Source organism: Scophthalmus maximus, chromosome 7, assembly GCF_022379125.1.
Source record: "Scophthalmus maximus strain ysfricsl-2021 chromosome 7, ASM2237912v1, whole genome shotgun sequence".
NCBI classification, from domain to species: Eukaryota; Metazoa; Chordata; class Actinopteri; order Pleuronectiformes; family Scophthalmidae; genus Scophthalmus; species Scophthalmus maximus.
This window is the reverse complement of record NC_061521.1, coordinates 20,147,501-20,166,576: the sequence shown is the minus strand read 5'-3', so window position 1 is coordinate 20,166,576 and position 19,076 is coordinate 20,147,501. Positions and strand designations below refer to the sequence as shown.

Sequence of the window (19,076 nt, the reverse complement as noted above, 5' to 3'; positions counted from 1 at the left end):
TGAATGACACGTTTTCAAGTGCAGCTCATTTCTCCCCAGTGTCTTCACTCAACACGCTGATATTACCGCTGTTCCTCTCCTATTTTCTTTTCTTTTTTTTTCTTCAGAGGCCTCAGGGCGCAATTACCCAGGGTCCAAAGTCGATCTGGCGTGCCTTGAGAAAAGCATTCGGCAGACCTCTCATCCTCAGCATCACATTCCGCTTCCTCGCCGACCTGCTGGGCTTCGCCGGGCCGCTCTGCATCTCTGGCATCGTCCACCACATCAGCAAGGACAACCGCACCATCCAGCAGCCGGTGAGGGGGTCAGCCATAATGCCACAATAACAGTTGGATGACATAACACACACACACACACACACACACACAATGACACGGTTCAATTTCTAATTGGCTTCGATTTTTATATTGTTTTTTCTACAAATGCACTTAAAGCGTCCAAGCATATCATGTTCTATATTGCCATAGACCCCAAATCCACTGAAAAACTGTGGGATATGATCATATTGACCAATCAGCCTTCACCTTTCTTCCTCAACTGCTGTTGTTTAATCTCATCCTCGATGACACTGACAGTCGCTGTGGTGTCTGATAGTTTCTCCTCCACGGGATTCGTCTCGTTCCATTCATGTATCTCTACGTTCTGTCATAACTGCCCTGAAAATCTGGTTTCAAAGTATCTTTGTACAAAACTAAGTAGTGATGAATAAATAAGTAGCTCTGGACGTTAAAGTTACCAAGATATGGATATATAGTTTAACGCTCAAGAACCAAATGGGCTTCCTCAGATCTCTGACATTGTTGGCAACATTAGCGAATGCCCATGAAAAGCAGCAAGACATTGATCAACACCACTTTAAGGGAAACACCATTTGACAGAGTGCATCTTGGCTCCAGTGTTGTTGTTTATGAATTTCACCCTGAAATAACAGTAGGGATTCTCACCTTATTTTAATTTGTTCAATTTTTATTTTGTGAGCCAGAGACGCTTGTGTGCTGATGCAGGAAACATGTAACACTTAGCCAATAAGGTCCAGGCTTGGCCGGGTACAACAGTTGAGGGAAGTTAAATCTTAAAATGTTGCATAACAAGCAGGGAAAGTGTGTGTTTTAAACAAATAGGCAAGATGAGAATCAGATACAAAGAGAAACAGCTTCAACAGACTTAACAGTCGTCTCATGGCTCCCCTCGGACTCTCAAAGGTCACACTTGATTCTTTTCTGATGCCCTTTCTCTCCAATAAACCTGCCCTGATGCTGAACTAATTTGAGCTTTGTAAAATATTTATGAGTCCTCACTGCTGCGAGGGCCGTCTCGGTTTCTTGGATTCAGAGTGCAACATCAGACAGCCACTCAGGAATCCTTCAGTAAGAATAACTCACATCCACATCATGCCGGAAATTATCAAAAGCTAATTTGAAAATAGTCAGAGAAAAGACAAGGTATTAACTCAAAGTGATTGTTCTTGACGGTGTTTCAGTTTAATGTTGTCCTGTTTGTAAGTAATTGAACATTTCAGCCAGATATGTTGATTTAATATATCTATGAGGTTTACACAGATATATAGTGCAAGGGCAAGTTACCTACCTGATGGAGAATTAATTAATCTCTGAGATACCGTGTCTGTCATCGTAGATGAACCTCATTCTTCTTTGGTTTCCGACTCGCGCTCCACATACCCGCTGTGTAACACACTCGGAGGGCTCCACTTTCAATTTCACATGCGGCATTGTAGCCTGCTGGGAAATGGAAATTATACATTCAAGAAAACGATGCTGTTACCTGTGACTTTTGAAGTGATGAACAGGAAACAATTTAAGTTGAAATATATCCACTGACGGAGGTAAAATTCCAGTCGAGCAGAGCTCAGCCTGGCCGAATGACCTTGCTGATGAGGCTCCTGCCTGACTATCAACGATAAACCGGTCGATATTTCTCAATTTCCCCTGTCGTCCCTCTCTCTACCTGCCTGTGCTTCCAGATGAGGTTGCTCGGTATCTATTTCATTTCCTCCAAGGAGTTTCTGGAGAATGCGTATGTGCTGGCTGTGCTGCTCTTCTTCGCCCTGCTCCTGCAGAGGACCTTCCTCCAGGCCTCCTACTATGTGGCCATCGAAACCGGCATCAACCTGCGCGGGGCCATACAGGTGCGAGTTTAGATGACCTCTCCGATAGACGTGACTCGAGCCATGAGTGTACTGCGGTTCTTGATGTGTGTCCACGTGGATCCTAATGTGTGGCCTTTCTCTTCCCAGACAAAGATCTACAACAAGATCATGCGTCTGTGTACCTCCAACATGTCCATGGGCGAGCTCACCGTCGCTCAGATCTGCAACCTCGTAGCCATTGATACCAACCAGCTCATGTGGTTCTTCTTCCTCTGTCCTAACCTGTGGGCCATGCCAGTACAGGTAGGACACATGTTAGAGATATGAAGCCATGCTGTGACTGTTCCACAGCCTTAACAACATGTTTATTACTGTAACCATCACATTGAAGGACCAGTGTTCTCCTATAGATGGTGTTTGTGAGGGTAGGGACAAAGGTCATTATGAGGTCATTTAGGTTGCTTGTCTATGTAGCCTCGACTCACAGTTACTTGTTTGAGAAAGGGCACATCAGCTGCATTGACAGTTTTACGTTGTGTTACAGTGCATAATGTAGTGTTGTTTTGAAACTGGTTCCCCTTTTGCCATTTTGCTGCTTCTCTGTTATTGCATCGCTTTTTTTATTGCATCGATTTTTTCATTGCATCGTATATTGCGGCAGTGTTTTCTTTGTATGCATTGTACGTATGCAGTTTGCCGTTGTTATTGTTCTTGCTGGGATTGTGTTTTGTCCTTTTTTCTCCCCATCAGAGATGTAAAGGCAGAAAAAGTGGCAGGTGTTACAGCTCCTGTGGGATTAAGATTAGATTTACTGTAAAAGGGGGCGGTCGATTTTAAGCCCTTGTCCTTTTGTCAAACCAGACCTTTGTGTGTACTGGAGATACTTCCATTACTATTAAATCACTGTTGTTATTCATATACCAGTAAAAGGATATTAAGGATAATTTAGAGTTGGAAACAAACATCCTAGTAAATAATAAAAATGCAATTTCAGCAAACCACAAAGAACAATGGGCAAGGTTCGATCCTTCATACTTAAGGCACTTAACCCTAAATTGCCTCTGATGGCTCATCCGGCAGTGTATGAATGTGACAAGAAAAAAGCTTGGTATAGCGACGCTGTATGCATGTGTGTGTGTGGCAAATGGCAAATGTGCCAATAAACAGCCATGCTATTGAAACAAACCCTGTTTTAAGAACTGCTGTTGCCTGCCTGCTGATTCCTCTGAGGTATGAGCTGCATTACTATTCTGTGTCCGTCGGAGAGGCTGACAGAAGCCGTGTGGGATTTGGTGGCTCCGCAACTTGCACATTGCCATTTCGCGGGTAAGATATGTGTCACGCCTCCAAGTCAGCTACTGTAATAAAAAGGTGCCACTTTTAATAGAGGTATTACAGAGGAAAGAAAATCCTATCCCGCTGTTGTTTTACCCGTCAACCACCTCGTCCCTAGTGGCACCCATTATCCCGTGACGGATGAGGGAGGAGGTATGAAATGTCACAGCCATTTCCATCTGGTTCTGAGTGTCCTGTGGATTTCTGAAGCCAGCGTGTGTTCTGTCAGTGTGATGCCAAAGACGGTGGGTGGATGGAAAGAGGCCAAGGACAGGTGTAAACATGACCCAGAGAGAGAGAGAGAGTTACTTATGTGCAGGATGCGGAATAACCGGAGCAGTGGAGGATCAAGAAAGCTTCATTTTCATAAATATTTCATTTGGATCATTGTTAATTAATTCTGGAATTTACTGAGCGATGTTGGATTAAAGAGGTGTGTTTCTGAAACCCAGAACCTGTGAGGAATATTCTGCTTTGCTTGTTAACATGTGTGCGTGGGTGTCAGAGGGTAACTGTCCTTCTAAAAAAGAATATCTCCTCAAAGGTGGTTGTCAGTCAATCAATCAATTTGAGCTTGTTTGTCACTTGTGTACCATCTCCTGTCGTGCACGTCTATGTCTTCATATCTCGAGGTCACTGTTGCTCACAATGTGGCCGACTGTGACAACATGGTATTCATGAGGACGGTGCCAAAAAGTGAATCCTTTTCTTTTCTGTCTTTCTCCCCGTCTCTGTATCCTTCACTCTCAGATTGTCCTGGGAGTGATCCTGCTCTACTACCTCTTGGGAATCAGTGCCTTGATCGGAGCGACCGTCATCGCCGTGTTGGCTCCCGTGCAGTACTTTGTGGCCACAAAGCTGTCCCAGACACAGAAGAGCACTCTGGTGAGTGTGAAGATCCAACGCCCGTTAACGTTGATCATCTCTTTACTTTCACTCTTTGGATATGGAAGATAGGAAACCTTTTTTTTCCTATGAAGGGCCATTTAAACAATATTACTGTACATGTGCTGTTTATCAAATGAAATGAGGCTGTTTCCCTCCTGGTGGTTTTTTATATGAGAGAAACATTTTTGCGCTAGCAACTCCACACTGATATTACTGATCGATACGCTGCCGTTGCCCCCCCCCCCCGGCTGCACCTACCAATGTGTCAGATCATCATAGTCTCCCTCTCTGCTCTCAGGAGTACTCCAGTGAGCGTCTGAAGAAGACCAATGAGCTGCTGCGCGGCATCAAGCTGCTGAAGCTCTACGCCTGGGAGCGCATCTTCTGTGACAGCGTGGAGGAGACCAGGGGCAAGGAGCTCACCAGCCTGCAGGCCTTCGCTCTTTACACGTCCATATCCAGTGAGGCTCTGGGGGGAGAAAATGCAAAAAATAAAAACGCATTCACGATTAGAAACAAATGGCCATAACTTATGTATTTCCATTGTAATCCTTATTTCATGTCCAGTCAACATTTATATTTACTGGACATAAAGGTAAGGATAATCTTTAGCAAAGATTATTGTACCTCCGGTCTCTTCCCTGTTTACCTAAGAGTGCAGTGCACACAGTGTGGTCACTGAATAATTATTTGCTTTCTGCAGATTGTCCTCCTTTACCTTCTTCCACACTCTCAGATGAGCAGTGGCGGCCGTCTTCATGGCTCCAGCTCCGTAATAGATCCTTGACAGTTTTACCAGAATAATGGGATGGGACAGAAATCTAGATTGATTTACCACAGTTGATACGGGCCTGACTGCAGTAACCACTTTGTTTTTACCTTGACGGCCATGCGTGTTGTAGATAACATTGCGCTGGACCATGAAGAGTGGCAGAAAACGATGGGAAGAGAAAAGGGGACTACAAGCAACTACGTACAGTACAAGACTGAAGTGCAGGATGTTGTGATCACCTTTGCACAGGGCCGGTCCAGTGGTGGCCAAGTTCTTTTGAACCTTTTGAAATTGGCTGAGAAGTTTTTGTCATCCCTTGCGTGACAAAGTCATCCTTCAGCTGGTACCAAATATTTTTGCTACATGCTGCCTCTGTGTGGATGTACAGTTTTCACAGTCTCCCTAGGGGGAAGTCATAGGGGGAAAAAGAAGCCCTCCAGTGATTCATACCCTCCTGTCTCTCTTCTCTGCTTTCAGTTTTCATGAACGCGGCTATTCCCATCGCGGCCGTCTTGACGGTGAGTTTTAGTTCCAGTATGTGTCATTAATTCCACAAGGGAATAATTTCCGAATAACCTGCTGAAGATGGGCCTGATCGTTTCGTCCTGTTAGGGCCAACAGCGACTGAGCAGCGTGCATCGTGTCGATTTTCCCCTCGTGTGAAGGACAGAGCGGAGACACTGGCGGACAGTGTCGGCTGCGAGATGTCCCGTCAGTGACATTTCACAGTGACACGGGGGGGGGGGCACTCTGACAGCAGCACACTCGGTCCCGTCTGTGTTTATAGAAGCCCTTCGTGGCTGTTGAGGAATTTTTCGTCTATCCTCTCTGAGAAACTAGCTCTTATAATAGATACTTCTGCTTAAGACGTCCACGGTTTTTTCCGTCTCCCTGATTCAGCATCCACTCCATCAATTATTCCATTTTCGCTGAGTCTGGCGAACAGGACTCTAAATTATTCCATTTCAGTGACGAATTAGAAAAGTCAGACAGATCCCAAAGGAGAGGGACGACAAATGTGGAGAAACGATTCCTCCATTTGGATTTTCATTTCATCCTGCTCCTCAGACTCTTGTTCATCTGTGACCATGGCAGACTGTCAGCTAATTAAAAGTTAAGAGCTCTGAAGGATTGAGGGGTCTAACGCCAGGCTTTTTGTCCTCCTCCTCCTCTCATCCCGCAGACGTTCGTGGTCCACGTTCACCTCTCGGAGGACGCCGATCTGTCTCCAGCTGTGGCCTTTGCCTCTTTGTCCCTCTTCCACATCCTGGTCACGCCCCTCTTCCTGCTCTCCAGCGTGGTGCGCTCCACCGTCAAGGCTCTCGTTAGGTGAGGACCTAAACAACGCGTAGGAAGAGCCGCGTGTGAAGGAAGAGGAGTGTGGACACACCACTGAGCAGAGGCGAAGAAGAGCAACGTGATTGAATAAAACTCTTGACCTTTTCGCGCGGCAGATGGATCAGCCGCATTACTGGATCAGCCTTTGTTCGTGTAACCATTGTTTTAGTCCTCTGCTCTCAGACACTGATTGCATCTATTTATTTCAGTAATTAGCTTCACAATTAGTTTTGCCAGTCAAGACATCTGTTGAGATGAGGAGGCTGCAGCTTCTCTTCCTCAGCTACTAATCCTGCACACAACTAATTCTCTATCGTAGCCCCCGTCTACTAGTTGATTTATACTGATTTACTTATTTTTATAGATCTACAGGGAGGCTGCAAATAATCAACCCATCTTTTTTTTTTTTTTTTAGCTTACACTCTCCGCTCTGTGTGTGTTCTACTATACAAAATGTCTTGATACACTCTTCTAGGTAAAAGTACAATCTCTCGCAGCGATGACTTAGGTAGATGTATTCATTTATAATTAGCCATTGAGAATGAAAACAAAAAGAAATATGTGGCTCTTCTGTAAATAACAAAAATCACTGCTTTACATGAGGATGTGGGTTGCACCTCCTAGAAACATAATCCTCATAAAATGGATATGAATAGGTAAAGAGGAGGAAAATGTTCCCACTTAGGAAGATTTGCACTTGCGTCAGATCCGTTATGTAGCGCAGAGTTATGAGATTTAGATTTCGTGTATCAGCAGAGGGAAGCACTTTATCTCATTCAGGAAATGAAATATAGGAGATGAGTGATTTAATTAAGGGATGTAGAGGGGGCATTTAAAGTCCATGATGCTTGTGCAGTTTACCCTCAGGAGAAACAGCGCAGGTGTGTCCGCGGTCGTAGTGGGTCCATCATTATTTGCTTGATTCATTTGACATATTTATTTTTCATCGTTACTGACTTGACTCCTCTGTTTCCCTCTGCACTTTGCTCGGTTTGATTTTTTCTTTTTCAGTGTTCAGAAACTCAGTGAGTTTTTCTCGAGTGACGAGATTGGAGACGAGCAGGAGCCCAGGGCCGTGTTGACCTCTGGCTCCAGTAACCACAACCAGAACAGGTACCAGGCTGTGGTAAGTGACAAATCAAAACACATGTTCAGTACACTTTAAAACACGCGTGTCTGCGTTGGGTCGATTTTAACAACAACTCCCTGCATAATGTCTTCCTGTTAATATCACCTCTACCCCTTTGCATCCTTTGTGCCGGATATATTCTTATCCTCCTCCTAGTCATCCTCAAAATCTCTCCCTTCCTCGTCCTCCTCCTCTTTGTCCCGGCACCTCCAGCCACTGAAGGTGGTGAACCGGAAGCGCCCTCCGAGGGACGACTGGAACAACTACAGCTCGCAGGGGGGCGGTGAGGGCGACGGAGCGTCCCAGGGCGTGGACCTTGACACTTGCATCAAGGTGAGAAAGGAAGAGAAAAAGGCGAGAGAGAGAGAGAGAGAGAGAGAGAGAGAGAGAGAGAGAGAGAGAGAAGCGTACGGATCAGAAAACTTCCTCCTCCTTGTTTAGTCAAAATGAAAGTAAAAAGGAATCCACTGAACCCCTCAGGTTTTGTCATGCAGCAGTTATGACCTTTAGATATTTCTTCCCTTGGGGGAGAATAATCCGTTCTGTTACATTTCTTCGAGCCACTTCACTTTCACAGTGATGCTCCAGAGTGAAGGACTGTTTTCTCGTTCGCAGTATCTCCAAATCTTCGACATCGTTTTAAGGGACACATTTGTTTTTAATATCTGATGTGCTGGGAAACCATGTAATCATGAGATGTAGGAAAATTACCAATCTAGTTTGATATCTTGCTCTGGGAATGTGCAAATTGTTGATTCACCTGCTAAATTAATATTTTGGATGAGAGGGAGTAACAGCAGATATCCCCCTGCCCCGACAGGAATAAGAATGGGCATTACATATATTGCGCTCTTCATCTTTCCCGGTCGACGACATGTTCGCTGTTCGCTCGTCAAAGAGAGTGAATTCACCTCTGTTTTGACGTGTTTGCAGATAGTCAGCGGTTACTTCACCTGGACCGACGGACCGCCAACACTCTCCAGTGTGGACATCCGGGTTCCTTTTGGTGAGCGCCATTCAACGTCAATCACAACCTCCCTGACTCCTCTCATTTGTTCGTCCGTCTAGTTCCTGTTGTTCACCTGCTGTGTTGTCGCCTCTCCTCTTCGTCAAATCTGTCAGGCAAGCTCACCATGATCGTGGGCCAGGTGGGTTGCGGGAAGTCGTCCCTGTTGCTGGCGGCGCTGGGCGAGATGCAGAGAGTGTCGGGGGCAGTCACCTGGAACAGGTCGGTGACAGGCTCGCTGCTTATCCACTGTTTGTCGGTGCCAATCAATTCTGAACCGTACCGCACTTCAGATAAAACACCTTCACCGCTGCCTCTGAATGTTTCACTGAGAGGTACACAGTGGCACAAGGACTCTTGGTCCTCATTGGAAATAACTGCGATTCTCCTTTTAAACATCAAGTTGCGAGACACGTGCAGAATCGGGACGCTGGTCATGGTTCGTCCCAATTATCTGATCTCCACTGGGATTACTCGCCTGTGCTCGAGAGGGTTCTCGTCAACATAGCGGTATCTGTAGAGAAGTCCCTCCAGTATATCAACATGTGACATATGACACGTGTGCCCTCTGGGAAACACATGTACTCTTTGTTATGTAGTTCATTCCTTGAAATGAGATTCGATCCAGAGGTGAGCGATACATCTGAAGTGACTAGACCCCCACAGAGGCGCGGAGCACGCCAATCGATATCATGGCAAGTTTCCCTTTCCCCGCCCTCAGCCTGACTTACCTCTCCGGTAATTGGCCCGTCGGGGAAGTCGGGGCGATTTTATTTATGTGTTTTTTAGTGCAGCAATGCGTTCTCCGTCTCTGACAGGCCAATATGACGTACAACATAATTACTGTCAAAACCAAAACCCGCGAGCAACCTGTTATCGTGACACGGCAATACAACTAGAGTGGATTTGTGAGTGAGTGGCAAACGAGCTGATATAGCAGCTTTCTTTTTTTTTTTTTTATGGCTGTCGAGATGGAGCGCGGAGGAAGTGCGGATCTGTTCGTGCACCACTGACCCAAAATCCGTGCAGCCGCAGGCTGGGGAGCCGTCTTTTCTAATTCCGACTACATATGCCACGCATAGAGAAAGCAATGTTCGCTCGCCTGATTGTGGGAGTTCTGTGATTTCAGACTGAACTCGCTCAGTTGTTTACCGCTTTATAAGATGGCATGACAATACCATAATTTCTGGAAAATCTATAGTACGCGGACATGAGGTCGGGATATTTTATCGCAGATGTGTGTCATGTTGAGCCTCCATGTTGAAAAAAAGTGACGTCTCCTGTACTTCACAATAATTTGGCAAAAAGTCGGACATCTTGTGACCCCGCCTGCCCCCCCCAGGCTGGAAACAACTGCTAGTTGATTGTAATGATTGTACTTTTTGATACAAAGAATATCACTGCAACAGAAATGTAAACTGGGTTTATATTTAGTGTGTGATCCGGTTGTCTAGTAGAGTCAGAGAGCAGAGCTGCATGGAACGAGCATCTGTTCTCACCGCTCCTCGTGACCGCGGAAGTCTTCTGAGATAAATCCTAATCTTGGCGCTGAATTTAAATTACAAGTTTCAGCAAAAGCACAACCCAGACCGAGATCTGGAAATGTCTTTAGCCTTTTTTTCCCGCCACATCTGACTATCTCATCTCCTACGGTACCCAGGATAGCAGCGCTGTCACTTTCAGTTTGTCTACATAGTTAAGCCCCATTTGATCGTGACAGTTTTCCCTGGCATCACACTCTTCTCTGTCCCGACGCCAGGGTCCCGCTGGGGCTCCCTCGTACGCGTTAGGTAGGATTGTTTACCCTGCAGGCCGTCAAATCCCCCTTCCTCATCATGTGTCCCAGGGCATGTGTAGAATGTCCAGGAGGAATACCAGAAGTGTGTGTCTGCAAGGAGTAAACAGGGAGTGTCAGCGTGTCAGATTTATGAAGACGACTGGTGAGTCAGCTGTAAGTGATCAGCTGACGGTGTCCATGACTCCACCGTCCTGCCCGAGCCCGTGTGTTTAAATCATCAGGTAATGAGAACTTCTTTGGTTGCTCAACACAAGAGTTGTTTTTGTAGTTTCTTCCGGAGCTTTCGATCATATCACATGATCTTCCTCGGGAGATGGAGTTGCGCTGTTTTCAAGGAATTCAAAAAAAAGAAGAAGAAATTTCATGAGCGCTTCAAGGATTTGTCCTCGAAGCGATGATGGCTCTAAACTTTAAAAGTTTTTACATTTGGAAACAGCAGTTGACAAAACACTCACACCACAAGTTCATCACTGCGTCAACCAACTAATGTCCGAGTCCGAGATCAAGGATTCAGCCTCGAATCATTTTGTTTTCCAGCAGCTTTCTCAACGGCCTCATGTCTGGCTGCATGTTTCATTCTGCCTTGTTATGAGAGGATCAAAATCAATCAAATGTGTTTTCATCTGCAAGATTCACGCTCTAGCTGTACAATCTCTCTATTGTCTCCTTAAGTTGCTTTGCTTTCGATAAACTCTGATTAGCCTTTGGTTAAGTTCCACTTGTCAGCGAGTTTCCCCAGGGAGATGATCGCGTTCCGACGATCCCTCACCCACCTGCCTCCCGCCCGGCTCCTCTTCCTTACACTCTCCCACTCCAAATATGGCACCGAGCAACGAGCGCGTCTAGGATTTCTCTGCCCGTCAAAGTGGAAGACTATTTGTATCTTGACATCAGTGTGGTTGGATTTTCCGTATGTGTGCAGTGATAATCAACAAGCAACAAACACATCCAGCAGTTGACCCCGGACACAGGACGACAAGAGAACGTGACCGCGGAGGATCAGTCAAGTCTAAAGATGGTTGCCTGGTTACAGTTATTAATCTAAGTGAACGATGTCTAAGAAAATGACTGTTTGCTGACAATTAGAAAAAAGCCTTTTCAGTCATTATCAGGCGTGGTCATCGCAGTGAACACGCACCATTACTCCTCGTCATCATTACGGTGCCTTTAACGACGGGCGTTTAAAGTTCATCAAGGACCATTAGAAGCAGTGGGAGGGTCCAGGGTCCGGCTTCCATGATCACAGCAGAGTTTCTCTGTTGCCGATAGACAATGCTCTTTTTACGCCTCGCTCAGAAAATTCCCCTTCCGACGCGACCTCGAGTCCTCAAAAGGTGCTGACTGACGTGAAGGGGACACAAGTGGTTCACAGATGACGGCTGATGAAAGCTCCTGAATCATTAGGTGATGAGGTTCCTCGCTGAGGGGTTTGTTTTTGTTCAGTTGAGTTGATAACTGAGGGAAGGCCCCGGCCAAAAGGTCACTGTGATTTTTGACTTTTTGTGTTGTAATCTGAACATCACGAGTATTTCGAGTAGTATCTTCAATTTTATTGGGTAAAATATGGTAAAAGCACATTAAGCTTAAACACAAAAACGATGGAATTTTTTTGTCGTCTTTAGAATTAGATTGATACTTTTACATTTTGCTATCACACAATCTTTTAAGTTATTCAAACTAAATTCTCAAATTCATCCCAGTCATACTCTTCAGATCGTCTTCACATCATCCTCTTCCTTTAACCAGACACATGCAGCCAAGATTCACTCTGACATGTTTCCCCCGATACAGACCTTCTTATTATTACCACGAGCCTATATGGCTTATTGACCACATGTCTTGTTTTTTTTATGTGCTTTTTATTAAAATAATACAAATAAAGTTACTGACTTATTCAAAAATCCCCTGCAACAGGAGCCAGTTTATGGGAAATTCTAACAAAAGAAATTGCAAACAATACAGTGTCTTTTGTAAATTTGTAGTTATTGACCAAATAAGTTTGAAATACACTTAAACAAATACACAAATACAATTGAAAAAAAGGTGTATGGCTGATTACAAAATAAACAGTATGTTTACATAAGTTCAGAATTCATTATCGTTCCGTTTGCACGAACTCTGAATGGCTGTTATCCTCGGCCTTAATTTCCTCTTAACACCTCCAGAATAGAGTTGCTGACCTTGTTTGCCTCCAACGACTCTTTCTGGTTTCGCACAGTCAGTGACAGACGTGTGAACGTGCGATTGCCCGCAGCATGTCGGAGCTTCTTGAATGTCGCTCTCTTCCCCAACAGCTGTGGTCTCCGGTGCTTTTTGATGTGCTGGCGCTGGTGTAAATCAGCTCTTCTTGCTCATCTCCTCAGGACGACTGAGACCTGTGTCGACTTGTCACGCCTAAAAATACACTGCAGCTTCCACTGAGCATGTCCAAAAGACACAGAACGGCCAATCGGATCCTAATTATATTTTAGGTTGATGAGGACAGATTGTCTGCTACATATGCATTTCTAGGCTTTTTCCAATTTGATCAAATAAATCAAATTTCCCCGGGGGCCCCTGAGAGTTGTTACTGTGCCTTTACAACTTTTAATGAGGAGCAGTTATCTGAATAAATTCCTTGAAACGACTCCACTTACTGTGCAGTTTGTCTTCTCTTTATTTTCTGCAGCCAACCAATCCTGGAGTCAGAGAGAGACGAAAGGTGAGTGAAGCGGGACAAAGGGGAAAGGGCCCAAACACTGAAACAACTGAAACACATGAGGCAACACTGTCGTGTGTTTCTGCTCGGGCACTTTTCAAAAACTTGAAGTCTCAGAAAGGACTCTACAGTCAAATAGTAGTAGCGCGATGCACTATTTGTGATGGCGGTATAAAGACAATCGATCCAGCTGTTGCACAGAAAAAAGAATAGCGGGAACTATTAATACCCGTTGAGAAGCTCTGAGGACAGAGGAATATACACAACACCAGCCCGACAGTCAGCGACTTTCGTGTTGATGCTGATTTTCCTATCAGCAAGTTACAGGAAGAAAAAATTAGGAGGGGCTGGGTTGGTAAAGGGGTAGGGGCGTGGGGGGTGGGGGGGGGTATTTTTAGGAAGGATGAGATCACAGTTAATGAGAGAAGTGTTCATGTTGGGCAGTGATTGGCCTGTTTGTGTCTAGTCTGCATTATTTACATTATTTACATAGTGAGGGACAAGTATATGGTGTAGGGTGGAGTATTATAGTGTGTGTGTGTGTGTGTGTGTGTGTGTGTGTGTGTGTGTGTGCAAGTGGAGTAAGTGATTGCTTTGCTGCTCGTTTGACGGGGGGTTTTTTTGTTTGTCATTTTCTCCGCAGTCCCACGGAGAGAGACACGGCAGGCGATGGAGACATCAGGTGAGCTCAGACAACAGCACGTCACACACCAGGGCCGTCTCCATGGAAACCTTTCACCGTTATCACACAGAGCGGAAAACTGCAATTCCGACGGTTATCCGGAAATCCACTGGAGATAACAGAGAACAAGATATTGCATGTTTGCCTCCTGTCCCTCGGTACCATACTGACTTCACCAACACACCACAGCCTCTAATGATTCCTGGACCCTTTGTTTGTTTGTTTGTTTGTTGTTGAAAACCTCTGGTAGGAAGAGAAGTGCTGTGGCCTATGCCTCCCAGAAGCCCTGGCTGTTGAATGCCACAGTGGTGGAGAACATCACCTTTGAGATGCCCATGATAAAACCAAGGTAGGAGCTACAGCACATGCGATGAGTGGTTCATGAAAAATAAATCAATCAGTCAAACAATCCAACACACAGTGCTTTAAAGAACAAAAACAATACCCCCCCCCCCCTCCACCGACTCACAGCAAAACAATATTAACAGGAATTGAGGAAACGCTATCATAAATTTAAAATTAGGAAACCCCAAAGGCACTGAAGACAGATGAAAATGATAATGAATATGAATAATAAAACACTGAAGGAGACGTGAAAAGGACGAAAATTAAAATAAAGAAAAGGTAATAAAAAGATAGAAAACCGTTAAATCAAACCAGAAATAAAAACAAGTGGGATATTAAAGGAAAAACTAAGCAGATAAGGAAGATATAAATATATATATTGACAGATAAATGAATATAATTCAATATAAAGCCTGACTGGGGTTTGCAGCAGCTTTCTGAAACAGCTTCAACAAACACTGAAAGTAATAACTCTTTGTATCAGATTGTATTAGTTTCAGCTTGGTGTACCTAATAAACTGGAAACTGAGCCACAGTGTTTTCAGACTTTAACATTTGCATTAGTAAGCACAGTGTATATAATTATACTCAGTGTACTGTGGTACATTGACTCTGCCGCTGCCTGATAAAGTCAACACTTTTGACTCCATTTATAAAAAATAATAGTCGCCGACTTTCCAAATGAGCAGTTTGGACGGCGACAAATGGAGCCAGGATTAATTTTGGCTGAAGCAGTTCGGTTTCTCTCTTTTCACTCCCTTCCACTCACTCCTGCCGTAGCGGCAGTTGATAAATTCTATAAAGCAGGGATGTTTGCCGACTCTGTGCCTCCGTCCTCGCTGCATCATCCGTCCCTCTCGTTATTCGTTTACCTCTCTCCCTCTCGATTCTTCCCATCCTGCTGGCTGCTCATTAAGTCAACTCCAGATGGACGAAGTTACTGTCGAGCTGCGGCGGGGCCTTATTAGAGAATTACGTGCGATTAAAGTCATTTTAACCCGACGGATGTGTCACTCATTAGCCTTTCAGGCATCATGTCTTCATTTACACACTTGTTCATGTGCACATTACACACAGCCTTTTTCAAGAGGTCAAGAGTTGATGGTGAATATTTTGGATGAATCTGCCATGACGTAGGATCTCATCTGTCGCTTGCATCAATTTCCAGTCTAGATTATCAACCAGCCGGTTTCCTTCTGGCTACTGTGAGCACATCATCTCTGTCCCCGTCGTTAATCTGTCTCTGCTCGCGCCCGTCAGGTACAAAGCCGTCGTCGACGCCTGCTCCCTCCAGCCTGACATTGACATCCTGCCACAGGGGGACCAGACCGAGGTCGGAGAGCGGGTCGGTATCCCAGTCAATCATACGCTGTGGTCTTTATTTCTACAGACCTGGCCGCAGCTCCTGCCGCGTATTGCAGGGTCCTTCGTCTTCGTTACCGTGCAGGAGGGATGTGATGTTTGTGCACAGGGAGCTGGACTGACCTTGTTCAGCCAGAGTGCTGTCATGTTGGATTTTCCTCATGCACCGGTAATGTAGGGAGTAAAACCGCAACCTCCCCTGTAACCCTTGGGGGCGTGGTGCCAAGTGCATTTATGAATGTATTCACGTTGTTCGTTCCTCTTTGTAGCGAAACCTTTTAGTAGTGTTTCCTTCACACGACTTCCTGTCCTCTGGCGCAGGGCATCATCCTGTCCGGTGGACAGAAGCAGCGAATCAGTGTGGCCCGAGCCTTGTACCAGCAGACCAACGTCGTCTTCCTGGTGAGTCTTCACACAAACGGTTTCGATCAGAAGGTTCGACGCCAGCTCTCCGGCATGCACCTTTTAATTGGCCTCGTTCGCACACCGTCGGTCAGTGTTTCTGAAGTTTCACTTCGGGACTCGAGACGTGATTCTATTTTTCTGACGTGACAGAAATAGCAACACACACTCTCTTGATCCCTGCTGCAGGGCTGAGGAGCTAAAGGCAACTTTCCCTCAGTTTGAAAATCTGAGTCTTGATGGATTTTTTTAATGCCACTCAGTTAATAAAAATCACTTTGTGCTACGTGTTTTTTAATCAGGGCTGCAACTTGCAATTGCAATTTCATAAGTCAATGAATCTGCACATTATTTTAGAATTTATTGATTTATTAATTAAAAATGATGAAAAGAAGGACACGGTATTGTCTTTAATTTGCTTGTTTTGTCTTAAAATAAAACTTTGATTGATAATGTTTTGGAGTTATCACCCCTTGGCTGTATTACAGCAGCTGATGTGGACATAGCAGATCAGAATATTGTCACATGCTGCACGGAGATTGATGTAAGGAGATATTGTCTTGTTAATATTCATACAACAATCAGTCAAAGGCCTTGAAAAACCCATTTTCACAATCACTATGAGTGATGGGGTCTAAAATGAAAAACACACATTTCTGATAACGGCCTGCTGCCACCGCGACCGGGGGGGGGGGGGGTGAATGAATTGAATTTTTTTTTTAAATTCTAATTTACTCATAAACTCTTGCATTTATGAAAGTCTGTTTCATGTATTTTTTAGGATGACCCATTCTCTGCCTTAGACATCCACCTGAGTGACCATCTGATGCAGGAGGGCATCCTGAAGCTCCTGAGGGAGGAGAAGAGGACGGTGGTGTTGGTGACACACAAGCTTCAGTATCTGCCACACGCTGACTGGGTTAGTCCAGTGTGTGTGTGTGCGAGTGTGAGTGTGAGTGCGAGTGTGAGTGCGAGTGTGTGTTTGTGTGAGAGTGTGTGTTTGTGTGAGAGTGTGTGTGGGTGGGTGTGTTTAAAAGAGAGATTTACTGTTATAATCTTTGCCAGCTGGACAGACTGTGAATACACCCTCCGGTTTTTCTCTTTAACAGTCACAGTCACTGATAAAACATTGGTGGTGCTGTTATATTATGCATGAAGCAAACACGTTATTGTCTCATTTGATATGCATCCATGAAAGATCCCAGAGCACATTGAGATCAATTTTTATGTGTCTCGGCTATTAGTAAAGATCCCATTTCACTCCCCTCTGGTTTCCGTCAGATAATTGCCATGAAGGACGGCACCATCCAGGCCGAAGGGACCCTGAAGGACATCCAGAACTCTGAGCCCGATCTCTTTGAGCAGTGGAAATCCCTGATGCACCGACAGGACAAGGAGTTTGAGAAGGTGATTAATGACTGCAACATTAAAAAAAAACCTAATGAATTCTAAATGACTTTGAATCGGCCTTTAATAATGTGTACTGTTCAGGAGAGGTGCGCACACTCGAGCACTGCCTGGAATGAACGATTGAATTACTTCGCTTTGCTTAGCCTCTCAACCCATTTGGGGAGGGGGAAAAACAAAGCTTTTCTTTGTGTCCCCTCCAGGAGACGGTGTCAGCGAGTATGACCGACCTGGAGAGGAAAAACCTGCGGAGGGCCATGTACTCCAGAGAGGCCGTCAGGACCGAGGAGGACGAGGAAGGTGAGAGGTCACGGCTCATGACCGCGGCTGTGACAGCAGGAAATGGCCGCCTGATTACATGTTGATTGCGGCCAGTGCTTCACTGATTTCTGCCTGATTGTAATGTGTGTGTGTGTGTGTGTGTGTGTGTGTGTGTGTGTGTGTGTGTGTGTGTGTGTGGTAATGATATAAGCAGGTTGTCATTCCCCTGATTCCGTTGTGTCTATTTGCTGAGGAGCGGCACCTGCGACATTAAAGCTTAATCTCATCGGCTCCTTTTAATGTTCACACCCTCTACAATGTCTGCGGTGATTTGAAACGACTCCAAATTCCCACCATAATGAATTCCAGTTGCTTGACCTTGATTGGTTTCATCCTGCCTGTTCAGTGCAAACATTGCATCGGTGTTAAATACCCCGGACCTTCTTGTTCCCTCTGGCTCTGGTGTCTTGGCTTCTCCTCTGATTTTCTCAGCAACCAGATATGACGCGACCTTTTTTCTCCAGCAGCCTCCAGCTGTGGCTTAACACTGAATCCTTTATGTGCGTGCGTGTGAGTGTGTGAGTGTGTGAGTGTGTCTCTGCTGTTGAATGTGCGACTGTAGTGGAAGGTGCAGTGGCCGTACTCTTTATCTGTGCTCTGTGCTGTCTCCTGCGCGCTGGTGGCACCCCGGGGTGGACGTGTGCGATGGCTCCGGCACGCGGTGTTGCCCTCGTACTCGACCGAGCAGGTGTGACCCGCAGAAAGCACGGTTTGACAGAAACGGAAACAAGAAAAAAGGCACCGTGACGACCTCCGCTCGTCCGGGGCATCTCCCACCATCTTCGAGTCTCATCGTCCGTTTTTGTCTTTTATTTCTCTCACCTTGTCATGAAAACCCACCTAGTTACGCATGATTGTAGACGACGCGAGCCGCACTGTGTCTAGCCCCTGCCAGTCATTCTGTCCATTTTTTGCTCCCCTTCCTCTGTCCGGCTTGCTCTCTGCCTGTGGCAGCCTCATGCTCCATTGGTTTGCTGCATTGACATGCCCCTGAAGAAAAACAACCACAACCACCAAAACCGCCACTCATGGGAACGAGCGTCTGCTTGGCATTGTGCAACATAGATACTGTAGCCTGCTCCTCCTCTGCCGCCTCTCCTCTCCCCTCGTCTCCCTACGAACCGCGTGCTTCGTCACGTCTTTCTCTCTTGTCCTGTCTTACCGGTGATTCTTCAGACAGACACGGGCAGAAAAACTACAAGAAATGTGTCTAGACGTGAAAAGGGAAAGGACGATAGTGAGATACCTGGCGAGGAGAGTAGGAGGAGGAACATCAGAGATGTCTGAGCGCGTCTGCAGAAGAGAGCGCAGTCCATGACAGAACTGACGCAGCTCAAATGAGAAGAAAAACACATTTTCCAAAACTGAAAGGTTGTAATTTATATATATATATATATATATATTTTCAATTCTCTGTCTTGACCCCAGAGGAGTCCATCGAGAGCGACGACGACGACGACATGTCGCAGGTGATGCGTCAGCGGGC

General features: G+C 45.5%; 1 protein-coding gene across 2 annotated transcripts in view; it reads left to right on the top strand.

The window, feature by feature from the left end:
- abcc8 (ATP-binding cassette, sub-family C (CFTR/MRP), member 8) overlaps positions 1 to 19,076 on the top strand; it is a 42,780-nt gene that overhangs the window by 12,134 nt on the left and 11,570 nt on the right. For both annotated transcript variants that reach the window (XR_007030948.1, XM_035641646.2), the window contains exons 7-26: positions 108 to 296; positions 1,982 to 2,146; positions 2,255 to 2,410; positions 4,193 to 4,327; positions 4,629 to 4,791; positions 5,580 to 5,620; positions 6,286 to 6,431; positions 7,452 to 7,566; positions 7,783 to 7,902; positions 8,503 to 8,575; positions 8,692 to 8,797; positions 13,042 to 13,074; positions 13,715 to 13,753; positions 14,004 to 14,102; positions 15,359 to 15,443; positions 15,782 to 15,862; positions 16,644 to 16,781; positions 17,144 to 17,269; positions 17,473 to 17,569; positions 19,019 to 19,076. The exon at positions 19,019 to 19,076 is cut by the window's right edge and continues 190 nt beyond it. Coding sequence is in view for 1 of the 2 variants with exons in the window: in XM_035641646.2 (XP_035497539.1) it covers positions 108 to 296; positions 1,982 to 2,146; positions 2,255 to 2,410; positions 4,193 to 4,327; positions 4,629 to 4,791; positions 5,580 to 5,620; positions 6,286 to 6,431; positions 7,452 to 7,566; positions 7,783 to 7,902; positions 8,503 to 8,575; positions 8,692 to 8,797; positions 13,042 to 13,074; positions 13,715 to 13,753; positions 14,004 to 14,102; positions 15,359 to 15,443; positions 15,782 to 15,862; positions 16,644 to 16,781; positions 17,144 to 17,269; positions 17,473 to 17,569; positions 19,019 to 19,076 (2,165 nt within the window). In the remaining variant the exon portion in view is untranslated. The remainder of the gene's footprint in view (positions 1 to 107; positions 297 to 1,981; positions 2,147 to 2,254; positions 2,411 to 4,192; positions 4,328 to 4,628; positions 4,792 to 5,579; positions 5,621 to 6,285; positions 6,432 to 7,451; positions 7,567 to 7,782; positions 7,903 to 8,502; positions 8,576 to 8,691; positions 8,798 to 13,041; positions 13,075 to 13,714; positions 13,754 to 14,003; positions 14,103 to 15,358; positions 15,444 to 15,781; positions 15,863 to 16,643; positions 16,782 to 17,143; positions 17,270 to 17,472; positions 17,570 to 19,018) is intronic.